The sequence below is a fragment of the Drosophila navojoa genome, chromosome 3 (assembly GCF_054131105.1).
Source record: "Drosophila navojoa isolate 15081-1374.11 chromosome 3, UAZ_NAV_1.0, whole genome shotgun sequence".
Lineage (NCBI taxonomy): Eukaryota > Metazoa > Arthropoda > Insecta > Diptera > Drosophilidae > Drosophila > Drosophila navojoa.
In genome coordinates, this window is record NC_142891.1 from 19193845 (window position 1) to 19221482 (window position 27638).

The following is a 27638-nucleotide window of genomic DNA, read 5'->3' on the forward strand; positions in this document are numbered from 1 at the left end:
TATGTGTATGGAATAAAAGTCTTTTTCATATTTCAAGCTCATTTATATTTAGTTTGCTTGCGACTTTCTGCTTCAGTCAGTTTTATATTATATTTATGTTTATACATGCATATATATTGCCCCCAGAATAATTCCACTCTCCACATTCAAAACAACAAAACTTCTGCTCTCAAGTTAAGCTATAATTCTAACTGCATATATTCTTCCCTGAGCAACAAGTGGATTCTCACAATAGTCACGCCTTTATTTTCAGATATTTAAGTTAGTATGTTAGATTCGTTTATTGTGCCAAATTGCAGTTGACTGAGAAAGAGTTGCTCATGTGTAAGCCGCTCACACAGGCATCAGCGGGTTCGTCGTCGTATTTACATATGCAAATGTGGGATATTTGAACACACTTGGCTCCGTGTCTAATCCAATTTCAATGGCGTAATCCACCATGACTGACACTAAAAGCAAAGTCGAAAGACGCCTGTCAACTGGTGGGTTAATGCCATTGCCGAATGTCATTCGCCATTTCTTGCCCAAAAGATCTTCACGCACCAGGGCACTTCAAATGCTTGAGTACTCAATTGAATTACTCAAACGCATCACATCCTATGCGTAGTTGTGCGCCGCATCTCATACAAAGGTCTACAATACATCGTGTTCGTCCTCGCATCGTTCAGTTTCACTTGTTAAGTTAAATAAGTTGTGTGCGGTGCTTTAATGCCAACATAAAAGCTCAAAGTTGACCACTTTATTTCGACTTTTGCTTAAGTTTTATGGACGCTGCACAGATTCCATGAAGATTTCGTACTCGGAATGCTTGCAACGTGCTCGGCTTAACAGGCAAGTTGGCAACTTTATTAGACCACAAAAATGGCTGCATTCAAAATGAAATTGCATTTCATAAGTTGCCTCAAGATGTGGCCAGACAAGCGCAGAATATCAAATATCAACTGAATATAAACTGAATTCAAAAAACAACAAAAACTATAATTTGCTGATATAGTATATATGCAAAGCTGTACATCATTTTATATTGTTTTGATGAACAGAAAAAATGAGTTTTATATAAGCATAACTTGAGTAAGTTCTCTTTATATAATTGGTATATAATTTAATAAGTGCTAAAATCATTTTTACATCCGCAATAAATGCAAACCTAATTTTTAAATAATTTAATAGTTATCATAAAACATATATTTGCATGTATGAAGTGTAAGCAGGCTTCAGCAGGAAAATACAATTTAATTTGACAGGCAAATGATAAAAAAAAAAAATAAAATAAAATAAATGAAAACATTAAACTCGGGTGTCTCCCGCCCAAGAATACTCATTCACAGTCCAAGCGCCTAGCCGTATCCATTTCCCGCCTCTAATCGGTATAAACACGAGTTTTATTCCACTTGCCTAGCCCCTAGGTGATTCAAGAAAATCGTTAATTTGAGGACATGCACGAGGATAAGTTTCCAGCATAAGAACTCTACCTTTAATATACTCCTTTTACTTCCGTGAGTGTGTATAAAATTATAGAGAAGTTATATGAGATTTCATACGACAGTCTGCTATAAATATGGCACAAAGCCATTTGTATTTAATGCATTCTTAAGTTGTGTGAGCGAGTGCATGTGAGAGAGAGAGGAAGGGAAAGAGAGTGCCTGTCGAGGGCTGTGTAAGGCAAATGAGTGTGTGGAAAAATAAAATAAAAATCGTATTCAACAAGAGATTCACCAGTTTAGAGCACATTTTGTCATTCAAGCACTACTATATGGAATGATATATGTACATACGTATGTATATATATATATATATATTCCCATTTTAATTTCAACAATATGAACAGCACAAAATTCTTTGTTTCTGTATATGCGAACAATCTGCATATTGGCTTGGCATCGCAGTCACTGAATAATTGTGCTAATGGCGCAAATTTCCAGTGAATGCAGCAACCTTAATTTAACTCTGCACTTTTCGCTCTTTCGCTTATTTTCGTTACACTCAACAGCAATTAAATGAAACTCATTTGGCGCACCTGTCTTGCTCTATCTCTGTCTCTCTCTCTCTCTCTCTCCCGCAGCGTGTCTAACTTTTAACTATTTATTTATCTTGCCAACTTTGCGCTAAAATTAAACAAGTTTGAAGTTTAAACATTCAGTTAGCATATAGCTTCTTTTCATTCTGGGCTGATTGATTGTCTTCAGTTTAATTTATTCTCCCTTTCAGTTTGTTTATTTACTGTGCCTAAACAAAAATGAAATAAAGAAAAGCTAACGCCCAATTTATTGTTATTACAGCTCGGAAATTAATTTGAAAAATGTTCACCATTTTATGACTGCTTTAATTGCAGCCATTTCATTTATTAGGTGAAATTTATTTTACTCGACAACATTTTTATTCGCTGCCATAAAATTTTTACTGTGCATCGCTTTATGCTCATTACAATTCAATTTCTGGAGCTGCATTTAGCCGATTATTTTTCATTGCTTCGAAGAGAACCAAACTAATTAAATTTATATAATTTGTATATGATTAAATTTTTAAATACTGAATAGACAGATCGTCATTTAAATTAAATTGGGCAATTAAAATCTAAATATTTTTATTTATTAAAAAAATAGTATCATAGCTTAATATCTTAAATTTTCAATTTCAGATGCTCTTATTTCTGCTATGTACTTTTTTGTTCGCCACACAGCCTAAAATGAAGTTTTTCCAATGATTTGAATTAAACATTTGCCTATAGAAAGCACTTTGCTCCAACGAAGAAGTTCTTTGTGCACTCTTATGCAAAGTGCATGGCCTCGTTTCGCTTTTTTGCCTCCCCCCCTTTTGGTCTAGACGACATTTAAGAGCAAGTTAATGTCACGCATACAGCTTTAACACACTCTGGATTCCCTTCCGGCTGCCCTTAGCAAACAGCGACACAGTTGTTTTAGTTGTTGTTGTCTTTGTCTTTGTTGTTGTTGTTGTACTTTTAATGTTGTCATTGCTTTTACAAGTCAGCTACATAGTACTTAGTGAAATATATGTATGTATGTGTGCGTTTGTGTGTGTGTCTGCAACTGTGTACATAGCATGCTCTGAAGTGTGAATTGGAAAATGAGTTCGCACTTAAGATTAAAATCAGTAAACACTGCGGTGGACAGCCTCGGGCAAGCTGAGATTCTTCAACTGAAATTGAAATTATGCTTATCTTAATTAATATGTTGTACAAAGGTGTTAAGAAGAGACAAATATATGCATTAGCATATCAAATATTGTTTGAGTGAAGCAAATTAAATTACGTATATACATATGTAATATTGTTGGAGAGTAGCGCGCTTATTTACGTATACGTAATATTGTATGAGACTATGATGAGTTTATTTGCGTATACGTAATATGTAAGCAAATACAATGCGAACCGTCAATTGACGAATTGTTGATGGAATATGCAAGAGACAAATCAATAATAATTTCATGTATATTATAGAATAAATATGAAATTATTTATCGTATCAATTTCAACGAGAAAAAAAATATTTTAAAAATATATTATTACCAGAAAAATCAAATTTGGTTGATGTTGACGATAATATTAATTTTAGTGCAAGTAGATCTGTATATATATAGTAACTGCTTACCAACTAGTTACAGGGTATCTATAAGTCCATCGACAACTCCCATAGAGTACTGTTAAAAAAACTTAATAAAAGAATAGAAACAAGAGCTGAGGAGTACAGAGTCCGCCATGTAGAAGAGCCGAACATAAAAACAAAGAAGCCCTCAGCTGTGGCTCTAAAACTTTTGCCATTCGCTTGGCAAACGCTTTCCACTCAGCATTTCACAGCTCGCTAGGCGGCAGCCTAATGAGAGAGAAGATTACCTTTCACAGCCTTGTGGCTCTTACTATTGTGGCCCTTGGTATTAGACTAACACCAATCTAATATTTTATGTACTCGTACATAATAATCTGCATATTAAATGAAATTCGATTAAGTGCTGTCTAGGCCAGACAATGAAATTAAGTTATAAATTGGTAAATCATCGGCTTAGCCACTGAACCGAATATTATCCTAGCCTCGCACACTTGATTCATGCATTATTTAACGGCCAGACATAAAGTAGGGACATATAATTTAGTGAAACAAGCAGAGGGCTGTCTCATTTTATGAGCACTTTTATAGAGCATGTGTTTGCTGACTTGGGCAGTTGGCAGGACTTCTCTTAAAAGTTTTATGTACTACGCAGAGTCAGACAGACGCTATTAAAAGCCTAATTAACTATGCTTTTGGTGCAGTTTATTATAATCAGCGCAAGATTTTCGCAATCTTTGCCCTTTATTTTGATATAAATTTTAAATATGTATAATAAAAAGTTCCCGTTCAAGTAAATAGCAGCATATGGCCTATTCCCAGCAGCTCATAAATAATCTGCTGTAAGGATACTTCTTATTGATTTTAATAAAATTTAATGCATATTTGCAGTGCATAAATATAGCGCATAATTAATGCCAGTGCTGTATTAAAAAGCATTATACATGCATAAGTATTTTCATATTTGCCTTAACATTAATTAACAAACTTTTCTGTTACACGACAATTAATTGAAAATATTACAGTTGACCTCTCTGCGGCCCATTCCATAGCCAACAAGTTTATTTTATTGTGTAACTGTGTGTGTTGGTGTGAGTGAGTGCTGCTGCTGCTGCTGCTCTGTATAAGGCACAAGTTTTAAATAAACCTTCAACTGCAGCGCAAAAAGCAGACGCTGAAAAAAAGATGTGAAAAATCAGCATAAAAAGAGATTGACATATGCTATTTTCTCTCTGGTAAAAAACTATACATATTTGCACACCCTGCATTTGGAGGGATAATGGAAATGGTAAGGTATACAAGACTGGACTTTGACATATTACAAATATATTTTATTTATTTATTATATTACATTTCGATTAGCTTAGTTGAATCACTCACTTTTGATGCTCTTTATCCTTCTCTATAAGAAACTTTCCCCATCTCAACTTCCATTTCTCTCCTTCTTTTTACAGGGCATCAACAGTTGTATACTAGCAATATGCCCGCCCAGATTATTGAAGTTGTTATAAATTTGGTGCAACACGCTCTCTAGCTGTGGACTGACAACCATAAGCCACAGATGTTGCAATATCGCTATGCAAAAGGCTTTTGCTGGCTGTTTCAATAGAAATGAAATGTAGCTGAAAATGTAGGCTAATGAAATTTATGTTGTTGCCCAGTTGCCCTTGGCGTTGTTTTGTTTGAAGTTTTAATTCAATCATGACACGATTATTAAGCCTTAATAGCTTGGCGCTTAAGCGCAATATCATACACTCATGAATTTTGTTTAATTAAATTAAATGGATAATTTTTGAAGAGCGCAGGGTGAACTTTAAACGGAATTGATTTTGTGGGCAGCCTTAAAAGTGTTGCCAATCGATGGTGTTTGATGCCTACCAACGCCAATTAAGGGAAATGAAAAAACTTTTCAGTTCTAATTAAAATGTTGTTAAGGCTATCGATAGGAACTCACGTAAGCTCGCGTTTTGCTTGAATGGTCAACAAATTCCCAGTCCTCATTCCCTTCCTCTATTCGTTGTTCTCCTTCCTCTTTTATTTTTTTTTTTGTCCAAGTAACACAATTGATTTGGGGTTTTGTAGCCCAAGTTCTTTATTTGTTTGCTCCACGCACAAGTAAATTGGTTTCTCAGCCTGGGCCAACGAGCATTGGTGGGGCACAACACACAAGGATGTGGCTGTTGGGGGCTGTGGCGGGCAGTTGGGCTTGGCAACTTGGCCACTTTTCCATTAAATAATGTTATTAGCCGCAGCAATTTCACTTAGCCTTTTGTGTTTGAGCCTTTTTGTGCAATTGCTCGGTGTTGGCTGGCCATTCACAAAGCATTTTCACTTGGCCTCTTAGCAGTTTATTTTAGCTGATTTCATTGTGATGAATTCTGTAAGCCGTAAGCTTAGCCGGAGCCAAGACTAACATTACGAGTATTTACTCAGCTGTAATAAAGATTTTCGTCATCATTTCCTAATGGATTTTGCTCTATGAATTTCCTCAACTCCCACCCACAAATAGAAAGGGGTGGAGGCAACAAAATTTGATGATGCGTTGATTACTTTGTACCAAGCGATAACCAGACTAGATAAACGATAAACATTGCCATTGCTGAGGCTCTTCAAGTGGAAATTATCTACATTACAATTTGCTTTCATCAACTGTGGACATTTTTAAATACACAAAATTATTAACTGAATTGATTAAAATGAACTTTCACTTCAATCCAAATCGCTCACTGCCTGACAACATTTATTGCCACACTTGAGACAGTCTCTTAGTTCGTAGAGTAGATGGGCGAAATGTAAGAGAAATGAAAAGTTTAGACTGTTATTCAGATCAACCTAATGACCAGATGACATGAAATACTCAGAAATGCTCGAGAGCCAAAGCCTTGATAAATACGTTTATCGCCTTGCCAACCAGCCTAACCTTTATGAAAACTCATCTTTGGCAATTACGTTTTCGGCTTGGTCAAGAGGAAACACATTTATCTAATATCAACTGACAGACAGTCGCCCCTAATTAACTATGAACAGGCAATAAAATTTATTTGCTTGACTGCTCTTCATGCTGGCCATCAAATTGCATTAGTCCTTGGGCTTTTGTTGGAGCGTGGCTCAAATAAGCAAATGATGTCGCTCCTTCTGATTCAGTTCGAAATGCTTAACGCAGCTAATTGAAAGCATGTCAATTTATAATAGCCTTTATCATTTACGCATTTGTTAAGGGCTTAAGCAAGTACATTTATTAAGAAAATGGAAATTAGGCAAAGCAGCTTCATTAATTGTATAGGTAGTTCTCCATAGACCATAGACCATAGACCATGCATAGACCAAAGACCATAGACCATAGACCATAAAAAAATATAATAATAAATATACACAAATAGAGACACTATCCGAAAAGGTGCTTTCATCTGGTGTCAGCTCAATTAACCATAAGCTTTGTGGTATTCACGACTATTATCGAACAAGTTGAGAATTATACTGAAAATGTATGCAGCACTTTCAGCACAAACAATTAGACGCAAATTCAATTTTAATTTATGTAAATTGCAGCAATATTTTACTCCAAGTTGAACACTTGGGTGGACTACCGAAAACAATTTCCCTCTTCTGACTACGCACTTAAAATGAAATCCACTCAAATATTTTCCGCCAACAGTGCAGGGAAAACACGCCAAGGAATAATTTTGCGGATGAAGACAAGCTGCCCTTTTGCAAAATTCTTGAATTATATATAAGGCTGCATCAGGATGTATGTAAGTAGAGTATAAATAAATAAGAAGCAACAAAAAAAGTTTCATTTTTTACACTCTCCTTACTCGCTATCTCTCTCTCTCTCCCTCTCTCTCTCGCTCTTTGGGCTGACGAAAGGCAGCCACAAAATTGCGCCAATGATGAAAGCCAAAAGTTCTGCTTTTGGCGCCCCATAAAAACGATGGCGTTGCCCTCACGGATACCCTTAATTGAGTGGGAAAAAGGAAATTTCCATTTGTCTGCATAGCGTCTCAAAATGCGTAAGTTGAAAAATTTAAATTCGCAACTGCTAACGGCAATTTCATAATTATTATTTATGCGAACAACTTTCTTTCATAAATTGTTTTTCCGTTGGTGAGCGAAAAATCTTAAAAAACTAGCAAACGAAAAGTTTTGCCAACTTGATGACTGCTGAATGTCCTTGCATAAAACACTCATAAATATTATTTTATTGTCTTCAGTTACACTTTAGATACGCTTCATTCAGCCCTTTCACATTCGCATTCCCATTCGCCCCAAAGCCTTTGTTCTTGGGTTCTGCCATTGTTGCCTGTCTACCGATTCTTTCGCTTTATGTGGTCAAAACAAAGGCTAAGAGGGGGAGCGAGCGAGTTAATTAAATTAAATTGCTTCGAGCCATCACATGAAATTAGCAAACAGTGTCCTGGCCAGCATAGAAAGCGCTTTGACAGTAAGATTAATGTTTTTCTGACACGTTTTAATAATTCCCATATATAACCGTTATAGAGGAAAAGCAAAGCAAGTTGCATTGGCGATTGGGTCTAGAATTTATTGATTTATTCGAGAATTAGCCTTTACAACTACTTTAATTATATGTAAATTAAGACGTGTTCATTAAAATTAGAATTAAAATTTTTAATAACATCAATTAAAATTTATAAATAAACAAAAAATTGTACGAGTCGATTTAAAAATTTGTAATTTTAAAAATTTCTCTCGAAATAAATTTCTAAATATTTTAATAAAATTTTTATAAATATTCTTTGGAAATTTCATTTATTAAATATGTAAAAAAAAAGATATGTGATATGAATAATATTAAAAAAAATGGTTATAAATTTTAAGTATTCTATTGAAACAATTTCTTTAATATTTAATTAATATTAAATTACTGTCTCTAATAAAATATAGTCGACATTTTTATCAACATCATATACCTGGATAGCTTATTCAATTATCCAGCTTCCACTCAATGCTATTTATAAGAAATGCAATTATTTATAAATCATATTGCTAAACATTGTGTGCTTGAGTCTGTTGCTAAATTAAGACACTTTTTCGTCGCAATTCGTGCATCACTAATTCGATATAACGCCAAGTTGAGCAGAGACAAGTCAACATCGAGATTTATATCGAATCAGCTTGAAGCTGTCCGCACTCTTAAAGCTCGCTTGACTAAATCTATATCAGAGTCAATCTGACACACACAGGATTCGGCTGTCATCTACAATGTGATTTCCCCAAATATTACGCAGCTCAGCTTCTGCCTTGTGTTTGGTTTCGTTTTTTTCAATTTCTTTCGACTTTTCGTGTGCAGCAACTGGCATTTGCATGTCAATTTATACAAATAATTGTCTTCAAATATGTTTGCATCGTATGTATTTGTTAAGTTGCAAGATATCTGCCTCAAGCTAACAACAAAGCAATCGATACAGAAACACTTTATTTATATTTGTTAAGATACTCGACAAATACATGTGTATTTGAATTTTTGCTCTGTTATTCTTTATTGAAAGAGGAATCTAATATGACTCAGATAAGATATAAAATAGTATACATATATTATGTTGTACAAATATGTGCAATAAAATTATTTGACTGTATATTATTATGATGAAGTCTGATATATACGTTTAAAATAATCTAAATAAAGCAATAGATGCAAATCGTAAAAAATTTCAAAAAACCGTCTAATAGGAATACATCAAGACAAAGAGAAGAGAGGAGAGACAGAGAGAGGTAGAGAGAAAAGCAGAGAGAGAAAAAGAGAGAGAGAGAGAGAGTGAGTAACCTCGTCACGGATATAAGCAAAGTTACTTGCTTTTCAGTATAAATAAAATATATGCATATTTAAAAATTTTTAGCATTATCAGATAATATTATGTACATTATACTCTCATAGTACATAAATACAAAAGATTGTTTATTTAATTAATAATTAATTAAAAAAAAAAGCAGAACTAAGCAATAATTGAAAATTGAAAATCAAATTAAATTAATTGAATTAATACCCAGGGAGCTACCCACATGAGCATTTGTTGTTTTCCTTTTTAACGTCGCTTATGTCATTAAAAAACAAAAACGTTTGCCTCCATTAAAATGTCAATTTGTTTGACTTTATTGCATTACAGCATCAGCAGCATCAGCAGCAGCAGCAGACCATTAAACTCATTAAAATTTGACACTGTCCACGCGACATTGTGGTTGAGGTTGAGCCGAGTATCGTCTGACAATTGTGCTAGAGAGCAGCCACACGGCCGCTCAGCAGACGAATCGGCCTGGAGTTACGCTTTCAATTTATCTATCGCACAATCCGTGAGCATTTCGCATTGTCTCAATTGTTGATGTGATTAACGTTCGTCGTTGCCCGGCATTGTCTGGCCGGTCAGCCAACCGGGGACGACTGGGGGACTCCTCGGGCAGCATTGCGCTGAGTTGTGCGTTTATCAAATGTCAATTAAGCTGCGGTTGCCAGAGCCATGCCCGCCTGCTGCCCCAGTGGCTTCACTCCAACTAGGCCCCCCGCCACTCTCCACTCCCTCTGCCATTGAATTGTTGTTGTCTGCTCTGGCGTTAAATGTTCGGGCGCCTCGCTCTAGGTTTTCCCCATTTTACGGCTATGGATTGGTTGCCAGGCAGATACAGCGGCTGCGTGGCTCGACCCACCCACTGCACTCGCCTTATCCCGTATGCAATTCTTCTTTATGCAAGCCCTTTTTTCTGCGCTGCCCTTACAAACTTGGAGTAGCTGGCAATCATAAGATACGCTCGTCCTGGCGGAGACTGAACTTTATTGGCCCTTGCTGAACTTTTGATTGCTTTTAAATTTCTCTCAGCCAAAGAGGGAGAGATTGTTGCAGCGACTCAAGCTTGTGTGATTTATCCTCCAGTTTCATAGGAATTTCACCAGGAACCAGGAACCAGGAACCAAGAACCTGTCCAATTCGTTTTCTCAGTGTACGGCTGTGACTGTGTCGCGGAAGTGCTCCAAAGAGCTTGGCACAACTTTGTCGCTGGCAAACAACTTAGTTTTATTCGGACACTTAACGGCAACATTAAATGCCTAATGTAGTGGAGTCGTCAGGCAAGTGTATGTCGTCGGCAAAGTTTATCAGCTTGTTATGATCTCTCGCAAAACAGACAGCTGTCGATGGTCGCTTTGTCCTTGGTACATTCCAGTCCGCCTTTGTCCGAGCCATCAGCGGACATCCTGTCGTGTCAGTGAGCTCTGGCGTAAACAAGACAAGGATATGTCATGTCCTCTGCCTCTCTGTCTCCCTCTCTCTCTCTCTCTGTCTTGTCTATCTCTCCCTATCTCTCTCCATTTCAGCAGCAGGCAAACACGAAAATTGTTTATCTTAAGAAAGTCACGTATAGTCTTCAACTTTGACTCAAGCAAACAGCCCGAGGGGGGTCAACATTGCCATCCATCCAGCTCGGACCTTGATTGGCCCATCAGGTTCCTGATTTAAATTTTAATCTCAAGTAGCTGCTCACTAGCCAAATGTTGCCCCGAACCCCTTTTACGAATTTATGGAAAGTTCAAATGGCGTTTCCTAATTAAAGCAAAACTCGTCTCTGACCCACAAATTATGCGTACAGATTTTTCTTGTTTATTATAAAATCTGTATGAGCGGGGTATATATAGAGATAAGAATCTCTGAGTTAAGCTGCCCAAAGGTTCTTCATCTTGCTGATGAATTAAGGCCTTAGTGCTCTACTCTCTGCTCCGCCGGAACACAATTTTCAAACTTGTATAATACTTCTTTGTTTCCTCTTAACAGCATAGCGCAGTAAACAGGTTTTGTTTCTCTCTTTGGCTAGTTAAACTCTTTAACTTTTGCTGCACTCAACTAACGGATTTTCCAGCCTGCTTCGCTATGCCAAGCACGTGCTGGACTCATGGCTGCTCATGTACAGCAAAATTATTTGTTTTGCGTTGACTTGCCAACACGTTGCCATTGAATATCTTTTTAAATTCAATTTGAAAACTACTTGACAGCAATTAAGTGAGCTGCAGTTCGATTTTTTGCTATATATGAACTCAAGTTCTATATATATTCTCTCCCGCGCTTCGTTTACTTTTCTGATTAAAATAATTCGAAAACCTTGAACCACCCCGCCGTTTTGTTGCGCTTTTATAACCCACCGCAAGTAGTTGTCTGAGTGGAAGCTTCAGAGTCATTAAGTCGAAGCAGTTAAGCTGGCGAAAACTTTACTGAATGCCATATACGATCCATGGGAGTTGTTGCCACACAAGGCCATCATTCATTTTCGGCGAACTGTGGCAACTTTGCTGCACTCGTCCGTGTCCCGTGTGGCCACGTAGCATAAAGTAATTGAATTCTCCTGAAAGCTGCCAAAGTTCAATTGCATTTTAATGAAATTTTTCGGTTGCCATAGACGGCTCAAGTTTGCACGGCGCTGCCCTCGGGAGCGTGGCAGCAATGGAAATAAATAAACACAGATGTCAACTGGCGAATCGAAGAGCAAACAAATATCTTTTGGTCTAAGCACAAGTTTATGTGCTGGCTTGTCTCTCTCATGGTGGTTTATCTATCTGTGTGAGTAGGTGTGTGCGTGTGTGTTGGTTGGTTTTCCTCGATTGGTATTTGCTGTGGGTAAAAGGAAACAGGCACCACTGCAATTGACAATCGACTACAGACAATGGATCCCACCAGATGCTAGCTTTGCATTGGCCAAAGGAATTTTATGGTAAAAGCAAAAATGTGTGCTTTGAGCCAAGCAAATTTGGCTATCAAATGGCCCACTCCTTCTACTCGATCTAGGTCAGTAAATCAACCAGAGAGATTTAAGTCTGATGAGGCACCAATTCTCATATACATGTATGTGGAGCTGTTGTAAAAGTTTGTGTATTTTTTATAGTGCTAGAAATATGTTCTTAGCATAAGGAAATGTTCCTGATGCGATCATATTCTTACATAAGGAGGTGATAAAAGAATATAGGATAAAGAAGAATATAGATGTATGAATCATGCTCATCACCGAACCCATTGATCTGTCTATTTGGACTAATAAATCCAGTTCAAAACCTCTTCATTATAAAATTTCCTGTATCAATAACAACTGCAAGTGTTTTACCTGAAACAAATCTCTTCAAAGGCCAGCTTAAATGACTTACTAATTAGAGAGCATCAGTATTTCAGTGCTTCTATTTGACTTTTCCACAATGCACACACATTGAATCGCGCCTTTTGAAGGCCCATAACTCAATTGACTCGAGTTCGCCGTTTGCAGGCATTGACAAAAATGCGTTGACTTGCTTGTGAGCGGAGGCATAAAGCCAAGCTAATTGGTACAGCCCCAGGTAGGCTGGAGTTTTCAGTGAATAGACATGTTTGCCATCTGGCCAAAACAAAGGACCTCGCCTTGCCCAGCCGAAAGCCAGCTGAACTCCCATCGAATTCGTGTTGCGCTTTGTTTTGTTGTTGCTCGACTTTGCCATTGCAAATTGCGTCAATTGGTAACCACCAAATGGCCAACTGCCCATTCGGGCGAGTGGCAGGAGGCGAAAGCAAATAGGACTGGCTAGGAGAACAGTTTTCAATTTTAATTTATGTAATGCGCACTGTGTTTCTGTAAAGATGATGTCAGAAGAACAAAAAATCTTGTAAATAAATAAACATACTATAAATACATATAATATAAACTCATAACGAGAAATTCCTATATTAATATTATCAGATTGTAAATTCAATCGGCTTTTACTCTTTACGGTGAATAGTTAAAGCTATAACAAATTTACGAAATTTATGATTGAACTAGAATTTTCAATAAAAGTAGCTTCACGCTAAAAACAAGGTATTTTAGAAGCTTTTTAATTTCAACAAAATTGTTTCAGTTGAGCCAGCAATTTAAATAAACTATTATTATTAATAACAATATGTGTTACTTCTAATTGAAGCATTTTTTCAAGAAATCAAACTCAACAAAGCAAATTTTGTTGGAATTTGTAACACAAAACAAACTGACAGAAGTTTTAATGATAATTAATAAAGAATAAGAGTATGAAATTTCCAATAAGCTTTGCTATCGAATTACAGTAACAAATGCTGGCATTCGCATTATAAATTATGTAAATATATGTGTATGATATTTATATATATATATACATATCTCTCATATATAATATACATACATACATATATAGTATTACAAACAACTGTTAAGAAGAATAAATGATGCATAATTGATAACAATTAAAAGCAATGCAATGCAAGAGCAATCAATTAGACAAATTATTGTTATAAATATGATGTTTACAAAAGTTGATTTCATCTTCTTATATAGGAAATCGCGAATATCACAACTTCGCCCAACCAACCTGACTATCAACTAAAGAATGCATTTATTTAGTGAGTAAACGCATCGTTAACGACTGAGGAAACCTATGTGTATGTATATGGAGAGCGAGTGTATTGAATGTGATCGTGGGAAGAGCAGGTATAGGGAGAACGGTCATAGGAATGCAAGAGTAGCATTCGCAGTTGAAGCAGTTAGAAAAGACATAATATGCTGCTCTTGCATATTCAATTTGAGTGCCGCTCTTTTTACTTTTAACTTCATCGAACTAAGTAGCTCTCAAATGATTTACCACAAACTCGTTCTCTTAATATAACATATCTGTGCTAATAAGTTTGCCGTATCGGAGAGCCTTTCACAGATTCTCAATCGTTTTGTATATATAATATTGTCCACTGTTTGCTCATCGAAAATTTGAGAAATTTGCGAACCTTTACACATATTCCCACGTATTAAGCCCATATTATACTTAAGTACATTTAGTTTAAAGCTGGCCTTTCAAAAATGAACTCAAGGCAAATTCCCATTTAAATGCTCCATCCCTTGATACGGCAGACGGCGGAGTAGGGCTCAAGAGCTTTACGCTTGACTCAAACAAAAACAAAATAAATATTTTCCACACACACACACTTAGCCAGACGCACAACAAGGCGTATACTTCGCTCTGCTTGCTACTAGTATTTTTTTTTTTTTTTGCCAGCTTGTGTGGTAACAGTTCTCTCAGTTATTAGCATATTCTCGACATGCTCAGCTACTTAATGATGCAGAAATGTAAAAAAAAAGCTGCCAAATTCACATATGTGTATCCCTAGCAGTTTGTAGCCATTGATTATGCATGTGTGTGTGTGTGTGTGCTTGTGTTTGTGACGCAAATGTGGCTCAGCGGGCAGAGCTGATTGCTGGCTTTGCATTTTTTGTATCGCCTTGGTTTCATCTGGTTTGCTTGACGAATGGCAAGTCTGCATATTGATCCCGGTTTCAGCAATTTATGTTAAATACGTGCGCTGAAATATAAGGCAAAGCCAAATAGTGAGCAGCTCCCCCTCCCTCTCGCTCTCTCCCTGAATATATGTATGTATGTATGTATATATACCTTCAATTTTCCGCTATGCTAAATTACGTGTCTGTCTCTTCGCTGCTCGGCAAAGCCAAAGGATATGCATGCATGGAACAGATAAAACACGTCGTATCTCTTCCGGCTTGTTTTATGCAATTAGTTGATTTGGATATATTCTTCTTGCAGAAATGAGATTCAATTGATTTAATTTGTGTGCTTGTTTAATGGACGAAATCAAATGTAATTTGCACCGTTTCGACTATGTTAAGGAATGCCATCAGACATGTAACAACCAAATCTATAAAGTAATGAAGAAAGTTGTATGGAAAAGTCAACATGTACTAAACTAAAATAAATAAATAAATAAAATACTATAAATAAATAAATACTTTTTTATATTTAGACTTCCTTCAAATAATGCAAGATTTTACAGAGCTTTGTATATCATAAAAAGAACAAAATAATTAATAAATAAAATATTCATTCTGCTTTTTCTTTAAAATCCCTTTTCTCTTGAATTTGTTCAGATGAAAGAAATAATGTGCTTGCTTTTCAAAACTTCCACATGCAAGAGGGTACACAACTTTAGGGGTCTAATGTAAAAAACCCTCCATCTACTTAACCCTAATAACAGCGCATGGTAAAAAAAAAACTGGCTATTCCATGCTCAGCCTTTCAGGCAGCTATAGGGAAACAAACGTGAATAATTTATGCAAAAGGGTATATACAATTTTAAAATAATTAATGAGACACTCCCTGGTACTCTCTCTATCTCTCCCTCTCTCTCTCTCTCTCTCCTCTCTCTCTCTCTCTCTCTCTTCTCTCTATCTCTCTTAAAACTTATTAAATTAGACCAGAGCTAGAACTCTCTTTTGTCTACTCTGATCTATATTAAGTTCTATCAACAGCCAACAGGAGCTTAGATTATTATTGCATTTATTAACGCTGTGCCTTTATATTCGCTGTCATTCGGATTTTAATAATGTCAGACAGTGCACAATATACACAGAGCAGCTCAAAAACTGAAAGGCGCTGCTAAAACAAAAGAAGTTTCGAAATATTTATTCCTGTAGCATAACAGTGGAATATAATTAAGCCATAGTTGGCCCATGTACTTGGCTGCATCGTACACAAACTCACCTGGCCCACTGGCAAGGTTAACAATTGGTTAGCAGCATTGGGTCAACTCTGTGGGCCCTGCGGCACACACGTTCGCTAGGCGGCGAAAGAGTCAAACGTTGCCCGCCGACAGTGGGTCATAAAACGCTTGAATGCACAGTGAGTACGTGTTTGAATGAATGCGACCGAGAACTGGAGCACTAGGCCAAAAGTGAATGCGTGAACAGTTGACTGAGTAAATAGCTGCACAAAAGAGTCAACGGGCATGCAGCGGGCAAAGCGGGCAAAGGGCGCTGCCATTTAAAGAGTGCCTCCACAAAGTGTCCTTGGTTTATCAATATTGAGATAAGTGCAATTAAATAGCTGGCGCACTCTATTGTCGCTAGACAGTTAAAAATGAGGAAGCGTACATAAATTATTTGCTCAGCCTGATGCAGACATTCGCAGACAGAGGCCATTTGCAATTGAATGACAATTTGAAGCACTTTCTTCTCCTGGAGCTACCTAAACATTTAATGTAGCTAAGCTGAGTGTAAGCAAATGGCTCAGGCAAGGTCGTAAACCGCCAAAAGTTTCACTCGGCAACGCTGTCGAGCAAAAACAAAAACAAAAAAAGGAGAAAGAAACATAATAAATAACTCATACGCAGCGTTTGCCACAGGCACTTGAACAAAATACGCAAGGCTAATCTAGCCAAGTGGAGCACATAACGTTTATAAACATAAGCCAAGTTTTAGCAGAAAAGTCATCACATTTTCCACGTCTCAGCTGACATTTTCATTTGCTGGCTGACTGTGCGTCTCTCTACTTTTTGGCCAAGTGTCAAAGGATTCCAATTTTCGCCTAAACTCCGCCAAATGCTGACACAGCGGCAGCACATGCATATTTTCACACATTGTCAGTGTCAGGACTATGAAATGTGATTCAGAAATGGCAGGCCGAAATGCAATGAAGACTCTTGTGTTGCAGAGATTAAGATTTAAGATTTAAGATTTGTATACTGATTCCTATCTATATATAAATTGCTGAGTTAAATACTTTAATTTTTGTAAATTGTTTTGATGGTTTCATTTTCAATATTTTATACTGATTATTTATTTAAGCAAACTGGAATTCATTTCAATTGAAGTTACTTACTTTTTTATTTGTTTAATATTCTGCGTGAATTCACTTATGCTCACCAGTTGGCAATTAATTTATAAAGAATATGCTGCCATAAATTAAAACCGTCAACAGTGCTCAACCAAATGGCAATCAATAAATTAACAACATGCAGTTGAAACAAGTGATGCACATAAAGATTGTATTTGTATGTATTTAAATATATAAATAAATGTTTTTCTACTTTTTTTAATATTCAACCAATTAATTTATATACTGTATTGTTACTTAATTTACTTCATTTATTTTATTTTATTTATTTTTGATATGTTTTTATTATATATTTAATTTACATTATTATTTATTTTTTATATTTTTTATTTACCTTACCTATTTAACCTAATTATATATTTATTTTTTTCATATATATATTTCTTATTTCAGTTATTTAATTATATTTTTGTGAATATCGTCAATCGTATCTAAAGCTATAAACTTTTCCCTTTGGAAACACTTGCCATATTTTGTCGGACTGCAGAAACTTCAAAACAATGGAAAAATATAGTAAATAAAATTATAGCTAATATTTACTCTGGCGGGTCAATTCGTGATGTTGATATACCCAACTAAACAAACAACTAAGTAGTCGAAACTTCAGTCACCCTTTGACCCTCAACGGCATTCATTTAAATGCAAATTTAAAGTAAAGTATGTTCGAGGTTCAACATTTGGTTTGCTTTCAACGAGAAAGTTTGATACCCGCATTATGCACAAACAGAAATGGATAAAAATGGAATAGATTCAACTTTTGAGATGCTTGAACTGTAAATATATTTTATTTCATTTTATATATAATCTGAATAAAATTATAGGTATACATACATATACAAAATTATTTTTAGTACCAGCATTTAGAGCTTGAAAAAAATATTAAATTGTATTTACTATTAGCCATAAGCTAAGTTTAGGCAAAGCCGATGATCGCGTGGATCGCTCCAATCCCCACTTTTCATGACCTCGATGGGCGGCTTGGTTGCAGCTTTTAGAATAGAACTGGATAATTTAAGTGTGGCCGGATAAAGCTGGCCAAGTTTACTGGCTGACCCAAGCTCAAAATTTGCCTTGGACATACTTAGGTATGAGCTGCATAGAAATATGTATATATTAGTTGGAAATATTATGTGATCAAACATTTTCTTCACCAATTTCGAGTGGAATAAACTCGTGGCTTCTTGACAGTAAGCACATTAAGGCCCCCTTTGATGCACGTCTCGCCTATGTGTTGCAATGATTTGTCCCAATTACAATCGTCGTATGTGCAGAAGTCTTGAGCACAACTAAGGATTTCCGACCAGGTGCTTGCATTGAAGGCGACTGCTACAGCATGCTCTTCACTTGACCAAGCTGCATATTGAACCTAAAGAAAAGCCAGACATGACATTGCCAGACTCTTACAAATTCTCAACTCACCTTGGAGTACGCGTTGTCATCTCGTTTCGAATTGACCTTGAGAGAACTTAAATTGCCACCCAGACTAAAGATATTGCAATGAGCGCATAACTTCTTGGCCGATTTCTGCATTTTGTAGAGCACAAACAAAAAATCTTCAGCCACTATATCCTCTTCCTCCAGGAATAAAACTAGACCTAATTGCATACAAGAAGAAGAAGTTCTTAATTATCAGAGACTTAAAGAAGATTCTCTAAGTCTATTGCGAACCAGTAAAATTCTTGGTTACTTCAAGCTTATGGAAAACGTAGTTCGCCTTCCACCACCAATGATGTTTTCTCTCCGTATATCGGGCATCTCTATAGTTACCATGCAGATCTGGACTGAGAGCATTATTACAATTCTTGATTAAGGCCCTGAGTGAAATAAGGAAATTGAAAATGGAAAATCGGCGCTTTGAAGAAAATGGAATCGAACTTACTTCAATTTCGAAATGCTTCGAGGACAGTCATTCGGATCGGTGCCAGGAAATCCATACGGATTCAGCTGTATGGAATGTGGATAGAAGATTTGCATCACCTTAGAGAACTCAATTTCTAGCACAGAATCATAGACTTGCTCATTAAAAACATCATAAGAGAATATAAGCAATGCATCGGAAATGCCTTTGGCATGAGAGAGGCTCTCTATCAAGCGCGGAAGATAAATAGTTCCCTTGTGCACCTGTTGAAAAAGTGTAATGTGTGTGCTCAAGTCGCATTTAGTATATGAGCTGTACCTGTATAACAATAACAGCCGAGCTATTTTCCAGAGGACTAAACTTTCTCTCATTAGATATCAACTGTGCAGCGTTGACATCCCTCATAAGAGGGTATATTATATCTGAAATTGTAGAACCACGATCAGCGAGATATTAATGAAAATAGAAAATTACGTTCGCCACTTACTTAAATATTTAGTTATATTACGCTCTGAATCGTCTCCCAACTCATTGTCCTCACCGTCCACTAAACAAGTCGACGTCAATTGATTTACACTGCATAGATAACATTTGAATACTTACTTAAGTAAAAGCTGCAGCACTGCAGCACTACATAGCCTAGGAGCAGTAGCGAGATAAGACGGCAATACAATTGACTCGGCTTCCTAGTCATGATTCAGTTGTTGACCAATTTACAAATATTTCAAACTCATTTATAGTTTAGTTACCATTAAACTGTTTGCAAAGCCAACTAAATATTTTTGTGTAGCTCATTTCCGGCTACTAGCTCATTTTCGTAGCAAAACAAATTGTTATCCCCAATATGGCCACTCAAGTAGTCAAGTGAGCTGCCCTTGGGTAAATATTGAGTGCACATCAAAGCAGCCATCGAGAGGCAAAGTCAAGTGAAATTACTTTTCTGCCCTGGAGCAGCAACTGACGATGGCCAGGCCAAGGCAGTATTTAGACAGGTGAATGCTGTCCAGGTTCATCTATTGACTTAACAAACGAAAATAAATGTGGCCACAACATTGGCATTCAGTTGGAATTCGGATGATGTACAGATTGAAATGAGATTCCAATAGAATTTTATTCGTTATTCTAATTCAGTTTCATTGTTTACTGGCTGCGTAGACTTCATTAAATGCTTGAAGTTTATGGCTGCAGCTGAAGAAGCCTAAGACATGACATAACTATTAAAGCATAAATGAATATTTTTCTCTAATATACAAATATTAAAGGTAAGAAATACCTTGAAATTATTTTTTAAATATTTATAAAAAATGCATATGTCTCTGATAAGTCTAGCTATAATCATATGACTATTCTGGTCTCACATGTAGCCTGAGCTCTGATGAGCACAGCAGTAACAAATATAATTTCCATATCATATCTTCAGCACTTGCGAAACTCTGATTGCTCATCTTTATTTCTTATACAAATTTCTTATGCACTGACATTATTTATTTTAATCTATAAAATCTAAGCCATCAATACTTGGCAGCTGACTTTACCACCATCCTTCCGCTTCAGTGTCAATTTGTAAATTGCTTGGCATTTTGGCACTTGGTGGATTTTAAGCACAAGATTGATGATGCCGATGATGACGATGGCTGAAACCAAGAGCCAAGCTTCTTGTGGTATAAATTGCCGCATTTTTATGATTTGGCCAGAACATAATAGAAATTTGATGCTCTGACAACGGTATTAAAATTCCAGGCGTTTTTTATTTCTACTCGATTATGCATAAAAGAAGATGACCTAATGCAATTTTCAATCTTGGTCCTATACACGAAATAAAAAGTAATAAAAATAAGATTTGATTCTAAGTACGACGTGTTATCTGAAACAGATTTAAAGCGAAATTTAAAGCTCTAATTTTGGAATCCAGACAGTCAACTTATGTTTATTTAAACACCGCCAAATCATATTTGATTGTACTCTATGTATTCAACTATTTAGTAATACAATCATTGATAAACCAAAATAAAACAAAATAATACAAATTGAAGTCTAGAATACGCATTCGTTGAATCGCCTCAGGCAGAGGTAAGTGCAGCATTCCTCGGCAAAATGACAATTCATCCCAACTCCTTTGCAGCTTTTCTGCGCCTTCCACAGAGAAATCTGTATGGAAATTAAGAATTCAAATAATAAATGAATCTGATTGGTCAGATGAGAATCATGGTCAGCTCGTACCTCTTCTTGGTTCTTAGATGGACTCATTACTAAATCACCGAGCGCTCGTTGTCTGGACGTCACAAGCTGTGGCGTTACCATGGCTTCAAGTCTTGCAAAAGTTTTTTCTCTTGCCGTATTTTTGGCCGGGTAGACCCATGGAGCCAGCACGACTAACAATAGACCAATGAACAGCCGCATTTTAATTTGTTGACTGACTTCATTGCATTCAATCTGAGTCTTTTATACCCGATAGTGAGGCAGCTTTATGCTGCATGTGCCAGCACATCTGCTGGAATAATTCAGAAAATTTGTGTTAACTTGATAATGCAGCCACAGCTCTCAGAACGTACATCGAGCTATTCGCTATAATGTGTAAATTAAGAACGGCAAGCAATAGCAAGAATTCATATATGGAATTGCACATTTATATTTCTGTGAAGTAAATACCTTTGTGTTCATTTATTTCAATTTTAATATTATTTCTGCTGCATTTTGTGTAGTATTTGGTGAAATTGTAGCATTTGCTGAAATATTTAAATGGGATTAATTCAAGTATGTAAGAATTTAAAGATCGATATATACATATATGTATCTCCTTCTATGATAAATGATGAATATATTAAAAAAATAACTTAAATTCTCCATTATAAATTATCTTTACCAATTTAATTAGCAATTATAATTACCATTGGGACAATTAAAGTCAAATATTATCCAATTTAATTATTAAAATCAATGGGTCAACGATATTAGCAGACTGCTTCTCCTTCCTCTGTCATTGGTGCTTGCTGTTTACATATTTGGTCAAACTTTGTTGTGATTGGCTGAGAGATTGCATACAGTTTTTGTACAAATATTATCCGAGTGCGTTTGCGTATTAGTTGCGCGCTGCTCATCTCTGGCTTGTGTTCGCTAATTCTCACAAGAGCGATAGAGACAAAGATAGCTGATGCAAAAAGTGGTTTCTGGCGTTAGTGAGTAAAAACGAGATGGCTACGCGCGCCCTTCGGGTAAAGTCGTTGCAATTCGAGTGAAAGGGAAAGCGACTAGATATGGGTAGATGTAAATATCGCACACACTCAAAGCCAGCAGACAAAGAAACTGATCTTGGGCACAGCTATGAAACCGATATGAAATTTTTAGTGACATTGAAGAATGTAAGAATGTATTGCAGAACTGCTATTTTCTAAATAATTTCAATTTTAAACTACTTTTAAGAAAAATAAAAGCATTATATTCCACTATTCCATTCCATTGTATAAACAACTTTACTTCAATGCAGCTAATATGTAAGCATCTTTTTAAATAGCGAAATATATTTATTTAGAATAACAGTAGACACGAAATATTTGTTTCTCACAAATAGAAACTTAAAGCAGCGATACCTAAATCAACAATCGCAAAATGGAAAGGAGGGATGGAAAATATGTTGGCTCAACTGCAATTGATTTTAGATCCCCCACCCCAAATACAAACAACGGTGCACAGTTGAAGCAAAGTGAAGGCAAACAAGCTGCAACCTGATAACAGCAAATGGGAAATGTTTTGAAAATAAGCAGAGGAAAGCGCAAAGAAGAAATAAAGCGGGAACAATATCAGATTGTAAGTAAATCAAAATATTGAAAGCTTTCTATAAAGCTGAACAAAATGCTGCACTTCTCACAATAGTGATGATAAAATACTCAATCAAAAATCTAAATGCCAAATTGCATCACTTTGAGCAATTTCATTGGATCAAGACAAGCTATCGACGTCTAGTTTCATTCAAAAGAAAATTTAGAGTGTTAAAATTCCTCAACAATGGCATCTGGCATTGGTCAGAATTGCATGCTTATTTGGCATAATTGATTCGTTTGAAGAGCTACGATTTGAGTTTTGCTTGAAACATTGAGTGCAACGTGATCATTTTTCTTTTAATTGTTCTCTACAATCTCCGATAAGACAAATCGCATATTAAAAGCTGAAATCCATATAACTAATCACTTTAGAGCTATTATAGCCGATTGCACTCCCCTACACACACACACACACACGCACAAGAGGTCAAACAAAGCTTTTAGAGCGCTCTCCATATGAAACGAATTGAACCTGAATGCGCTGAAGAGGCCGTCAGCCAGTGTTTGGCCATTCGAGCAGCTCTGAGTGGTGAGTGTCATGTGTGGCACTCGAGCGCAAAAACCCATCAAATAATAATTGAGCTGCAAAGTGTCCATCAATGGGGTGGCTAGCACTAAAATCGAGCTGACAGGAAACATAAATCAAAGAATTTTGCAAATTGCAGCGAAATTGGAATTTTCGAGTACAATTTTGGTGTCACACATATTTATTTTTATTCATTTTTAAAAGCAAAGCAAATGCTAAAAACTGACAAAACTGAAGATAGTTCTTTAAGCTAATAAATGTTACAGCCAAAGAGACTTGAAATATAGAAAACCACGGAACGAGCACGTAAGGACAAATTGCGTAAAGGACACGACAACTGCAGCAAAAGGAATTGAAGAACGGATGTATGTGTGCAGAGAGAGAGAGAGAGAGAGAGAGAGAGAGAGAGAGAGAGAGAGAGAGAGAGAGAGCAAAGGAAAAAGAATGGAAAGCAAATTGGCATCCTGTCAGTTAATCTGATTCTTTGTGCAGAGAAGTCACACAGTTGCCATTTGTAGCCCACATCTAAATTGAAATTTAATAAGCACACGTCTCCGGGACATCAGAGGGTTTGCGGATGGCGGCTGAGGGGAGTGGGTGCATGGCAACTGCACTTATAATGGCAACGTAATATGGCTACGACAAACCAGTTGGGCAGCGTCAATTTGTAATGAGTTTAATGGCCCCAGAGAATAATGCAATAAACTACACAAAATTGCATTTTAATGGCTGCAAATGTTTTGTAATTGCAATTATGTCACACGGCCAGCCCTTTACATCCAGTTCCACATTGAAAATTATAAAATATACATGTGTATAATTCATGTTTAACGTTGCGTATTTTAATTTCACACAATCATTATAATCAAACCGATGTTGTTTTATTGTAAAGCGATACTCAAAACGCATTTTGCATTATTAATGTAGAAGGCTTTTCAAATTTGGAAAAACTACACAATTGCTAAAAATGGATATTAGTTATTTTAATTCATTTCTGTTAAAGAACCTTACAGTGTGGATGGGAGTGAATGCAATTTTGTCATGAATATTTATTGAATATATTTAGTTTAAGTATTATTATTATTATTATAAATATTTTATTATTTTTATTATATTTGCTATATTAATACTTACATTAAGTAATTTTATTTTTAATAATTGTGAAATGTTTAAAATTTAATCATATGAAATTTTTATATAATATTACATATATATCAAAATTTTTAATAATACTTTAAGATTTCTTTATTTCATATAAAAATTTTTTAAATTTTTTAAAAGACATATTTGTTCATTTTTTCTGCTATCGAAGCTTGATATGACTATTCAGAACTCCGCTGCCTTTGAATAAAGCATGCTGGTCATGTCCTTAGGTGCTGCAATGGGTAAACGTATTCACAGTTATATTTGTGTATTTCTGTATAGAACATGACCACAACATAGAAACAAAATCTGTTCAAATAGCTTGGAGTAAAATACCTAGCGTAAATGCTTGGTTCCTCTTTTTTACTTCACTTAAATTGTTTTAAAATTATATTTACATATTTGAGAGCGTAAAAGCATGATAATTGATTTCGACGCCCGTAAACTGTGAAGTGGCTTTAATGTATTCGCCTCACGCAGCTGGCGCGTTAACAGATTTGCCGTGTTCTTCTAGGCTGAATGAGGGAAAATCACAAAGATATCAGAATATGTTGGCGCGAAGGCGGACTTTGTCAACTTAGAGACTTTTATATATTTGTGGAGAATAAATCCTTATGAATAAATAAAGCGCAGCGAAAATGCTTAGCAACTTTTTATTTTGGCAAGAAGCTGTAAAAATGCCACAAAATAGCTGCGGCGGCATGACATGAATATGATTATGATGCCAAAGATGTAGATGATGAACATGATCATGATGATCAAAATTTTCATTTCCACCCACTGGCGTTTAGCTGACCTTTTGGGACTTCGCACGCTAAGTGGCTGACAAATTTTTTTGATCGCTGCAAAGTGAATCCAACGGAAGTTCAACGCACCCATGAAGAGAATTTCGTAAACTTCTGTTCTAGAAATGCTAATTTCATAATTACGTTTTATTATAATTCATAACGATTTGCGCTTCGTTCATTGTTTTCGCAGACTCGACTGCAGAACAGGCGCCGCGAAGACAAACAAAAACTTTTACAGACCTCTCAACTTTTTAATGTCCTTGGGCCGAGCATTTAAGGCAAACAGCAAAAAAAGAAAGGAAAAAACTTTTTCTGATTGTCTTTTGTTCGCATTGAGAAAATAATTCCTTTTCAGGCATTTATTCTTTTTCTTTACATTCAGCCGGATTGCCCCAATTTTGTGGTTGACACAATGGAAGTGTTAATAAAATAACTGTACAATTGCACAATGTGAACAAAATGCCGCGAGTGAATGAAAACTGAACAAGCAGAAAGCGGGGTATAAATCGAGCATAATTCAAATTAATATGGAGACAAGAGAGGTGGAATTTTCAATGCTATGCTGTCTGAAGCTATGCTAATTGCGATAACTATATGCAAGCAGGTTTTTCAGTTATCGATAACAACTTAATTTGCATTTAATTGTATATAAATTAGGCTTTATCTCTAAATTACTATATGTAGTAATGCATGGGACCATAATCTAAATATTTGTTGTTTTCGATAGGCCTAAGGCAGCTCTTATTTTAGCTATCGATAACATATTAGTTCAAATTGACTCGGCATTAAGAAAAGTTTTATAGCCAATGTCAACACTACAGTCATATGGTGTAAGGTAGTTTAACCAGATTGATATTTTTATCGATAGCTAAGCGTATGAATTTAGCTATACGTTAGTTATAAGTTATCGATAACATATATACATATTATATAGATATATTTATTATATGATAGCTCTACTTCAATATCAAACAATGTATTATTGATATTGAGTCATTCTTTATTTGATAATTATATACCAGCACCTGTTTAAATTATTGATAGGCTCAGATACTTAGATAGTTCTGGAAATAACGCCTGAAGCTCCATAAACATGTCAGATTTCTTACAGATTTAACTTTATAATAAAACTATTGCTTTATTATATTATTGGTATTTATTTTATCTTTTATATTATCGATTATAATTATATCTTAATCTACTCAAATTTGTATTATCCTATTCCACAGTAATCATTTTATCAGCTAGATTAATGGGCCAAAATAATTAAAGATTATCTTTACTAGTAAACCTTTGCTAGTTAACCAAAGACAGTTAATCTTTTCATTTTATACCTATTTAATGTTTTTTTTTTACAGTCGACTTTTTATAGTGTAGCTGCATAATTTGGAGCATGGCACACGGCAGGTGTAGCAGATTCTTAAGCAACGAGAGCAATGAAAAGAATTCATCAGGATTCAATTACCAGATGCGCTGCCCTCGAATAAAAAGAGTGCAACATTGTGCTGCCTGCAACGTGGTGCACACATACGAATACGAATTTGCACCGGTTACAAGGCTGTCAAGGGGAAGTCGGCTTTACGACCTTTGCGGGGCATCCTTAAGCTGCTCTCTCATTTCTTGACTTTCCATTTAGTGTGACACTAGACGCCATCTCCCTGCTCTACTTAGTAATCCGGAACTTTGTCATGCTTCAGCTTTTAGCATGTCTCTCCCTGTGGCACGTGACAGTGCGGTCGGGTCAGCTTTTATACGGTTTTTTTTTTTTTTTTGGCACTGTGCAAGCCAAAGCTGCCACAGGAATGTGCTATTTTTTGGTCAGTTGAAGGCAGCTAATGCTCTCTACTTTGTAAGCGTCAATTAAAAGGCATGGCATATACCTGGACTTTTGGGCAGCTTAAAAGCGCTAATTGAGCGAGAAGAAGCTGTAGGGAATATCAGTTAAATATTTTCAATGAAATTTTATAAATAAAATGAAACAATTTTTTTTATATTCTACAGAAAATTTCTTTAGCTTGTTTAAGTTCGACTTATCTAATTTTCAATATATATCTTGCAGCTGAATGCTGTTTGATCAGACTGAGAAAGCGTGCACAAACAATGTCCCCAAGCTAGACTGTATTCAGCCAATGTTTCTATTTGTATTATTCCTTTCATTCTTTAGGTTATTTGCTCGCCAAGCATTCATCCTTTGCTTCTCTTTTCTTTCTTTTTCTTTTCTTTTTTGTGTGAATTTGCTGTGCTTGACAGCTGTTGCCAGATTTATGTGTTGTTATTGCGGCAGCAGCAATGCCAAATGGCTA

At 35.9% G+C, this 27638-nt stretch overlaps 1 protein-coding gene and 3 long non-coding RNA genes across 4 annotated transcripts; 1 reads left to right on the top strand and 3 right to left on the bottom strand.

Moving 5' to 3' along the window:
• The first annotated feature begins 685 nt into the window (after positions 1–685).
• LOC149091810 (uncharacterized) lies at positions 686–25829 on the top strand. Its single transcript, XR_016196570.1, has 4 exons — positions 686–831; positions 7110–7312; positions 7432–7570; positions 24957–25829. It is a non-coding gene; the product is annotated as an uncharacterized LOC149091810 (long non-coding RNA).
• On the bottom strand, positions 5323–5579 carry LOC149091811 (uncharacterized). The gene is made up of 2 exons (XR_016196597.1): positions 5515–5579; positions 5323–5434 (listed from the first exon to the last, which is right to left on the bottom strand). It is a non-coding gene; the product is annotated as an uncharacterized LOC149091811 (long non-coding RNA).
• Positions 18053–19951, bottom strand: LOC115563630 (alpha-1,6-mannosyl-glycoprotein 2-beta-N-acetylglucosaminyltransferase). The gene is made up of 8 exons (XM_030386928.2): positions 19664–19951; positions 19548–19607; positions 19379–19482; positions 19082–19323; positions 18871–19016; positions 18622–18797; positions 18354–18568; positions 18053–18294 (listed from the first exon to the last, which is right to left on the bottom strand). The coding sequence occupies exons 1-8, from the start codon at positions 19752–19754 to the stop codon at positions 18099–18101; spliced, it is 1230 nt and encodes a 409-aa protein (XP_030242788.2). The 5' UTR covers positions 19755–19951; the 3' UTR covers positions 18053–18098.
• Positions 20895–21528, bottom strand: LOC115563633 (uncharacterized). Its single transcript, XR_016196534.1, has 2 exons — positions 21281–21528; positions 20895–21208 (listed from the first exon to the last, which is right to left on the bottom strand). It is a non-coding gene; the product is annotated as an uncharacterized LOC115563633 (long non-coding RNA).
• Positions 25830–27638: the final 1809 nt, after the last annotated feature.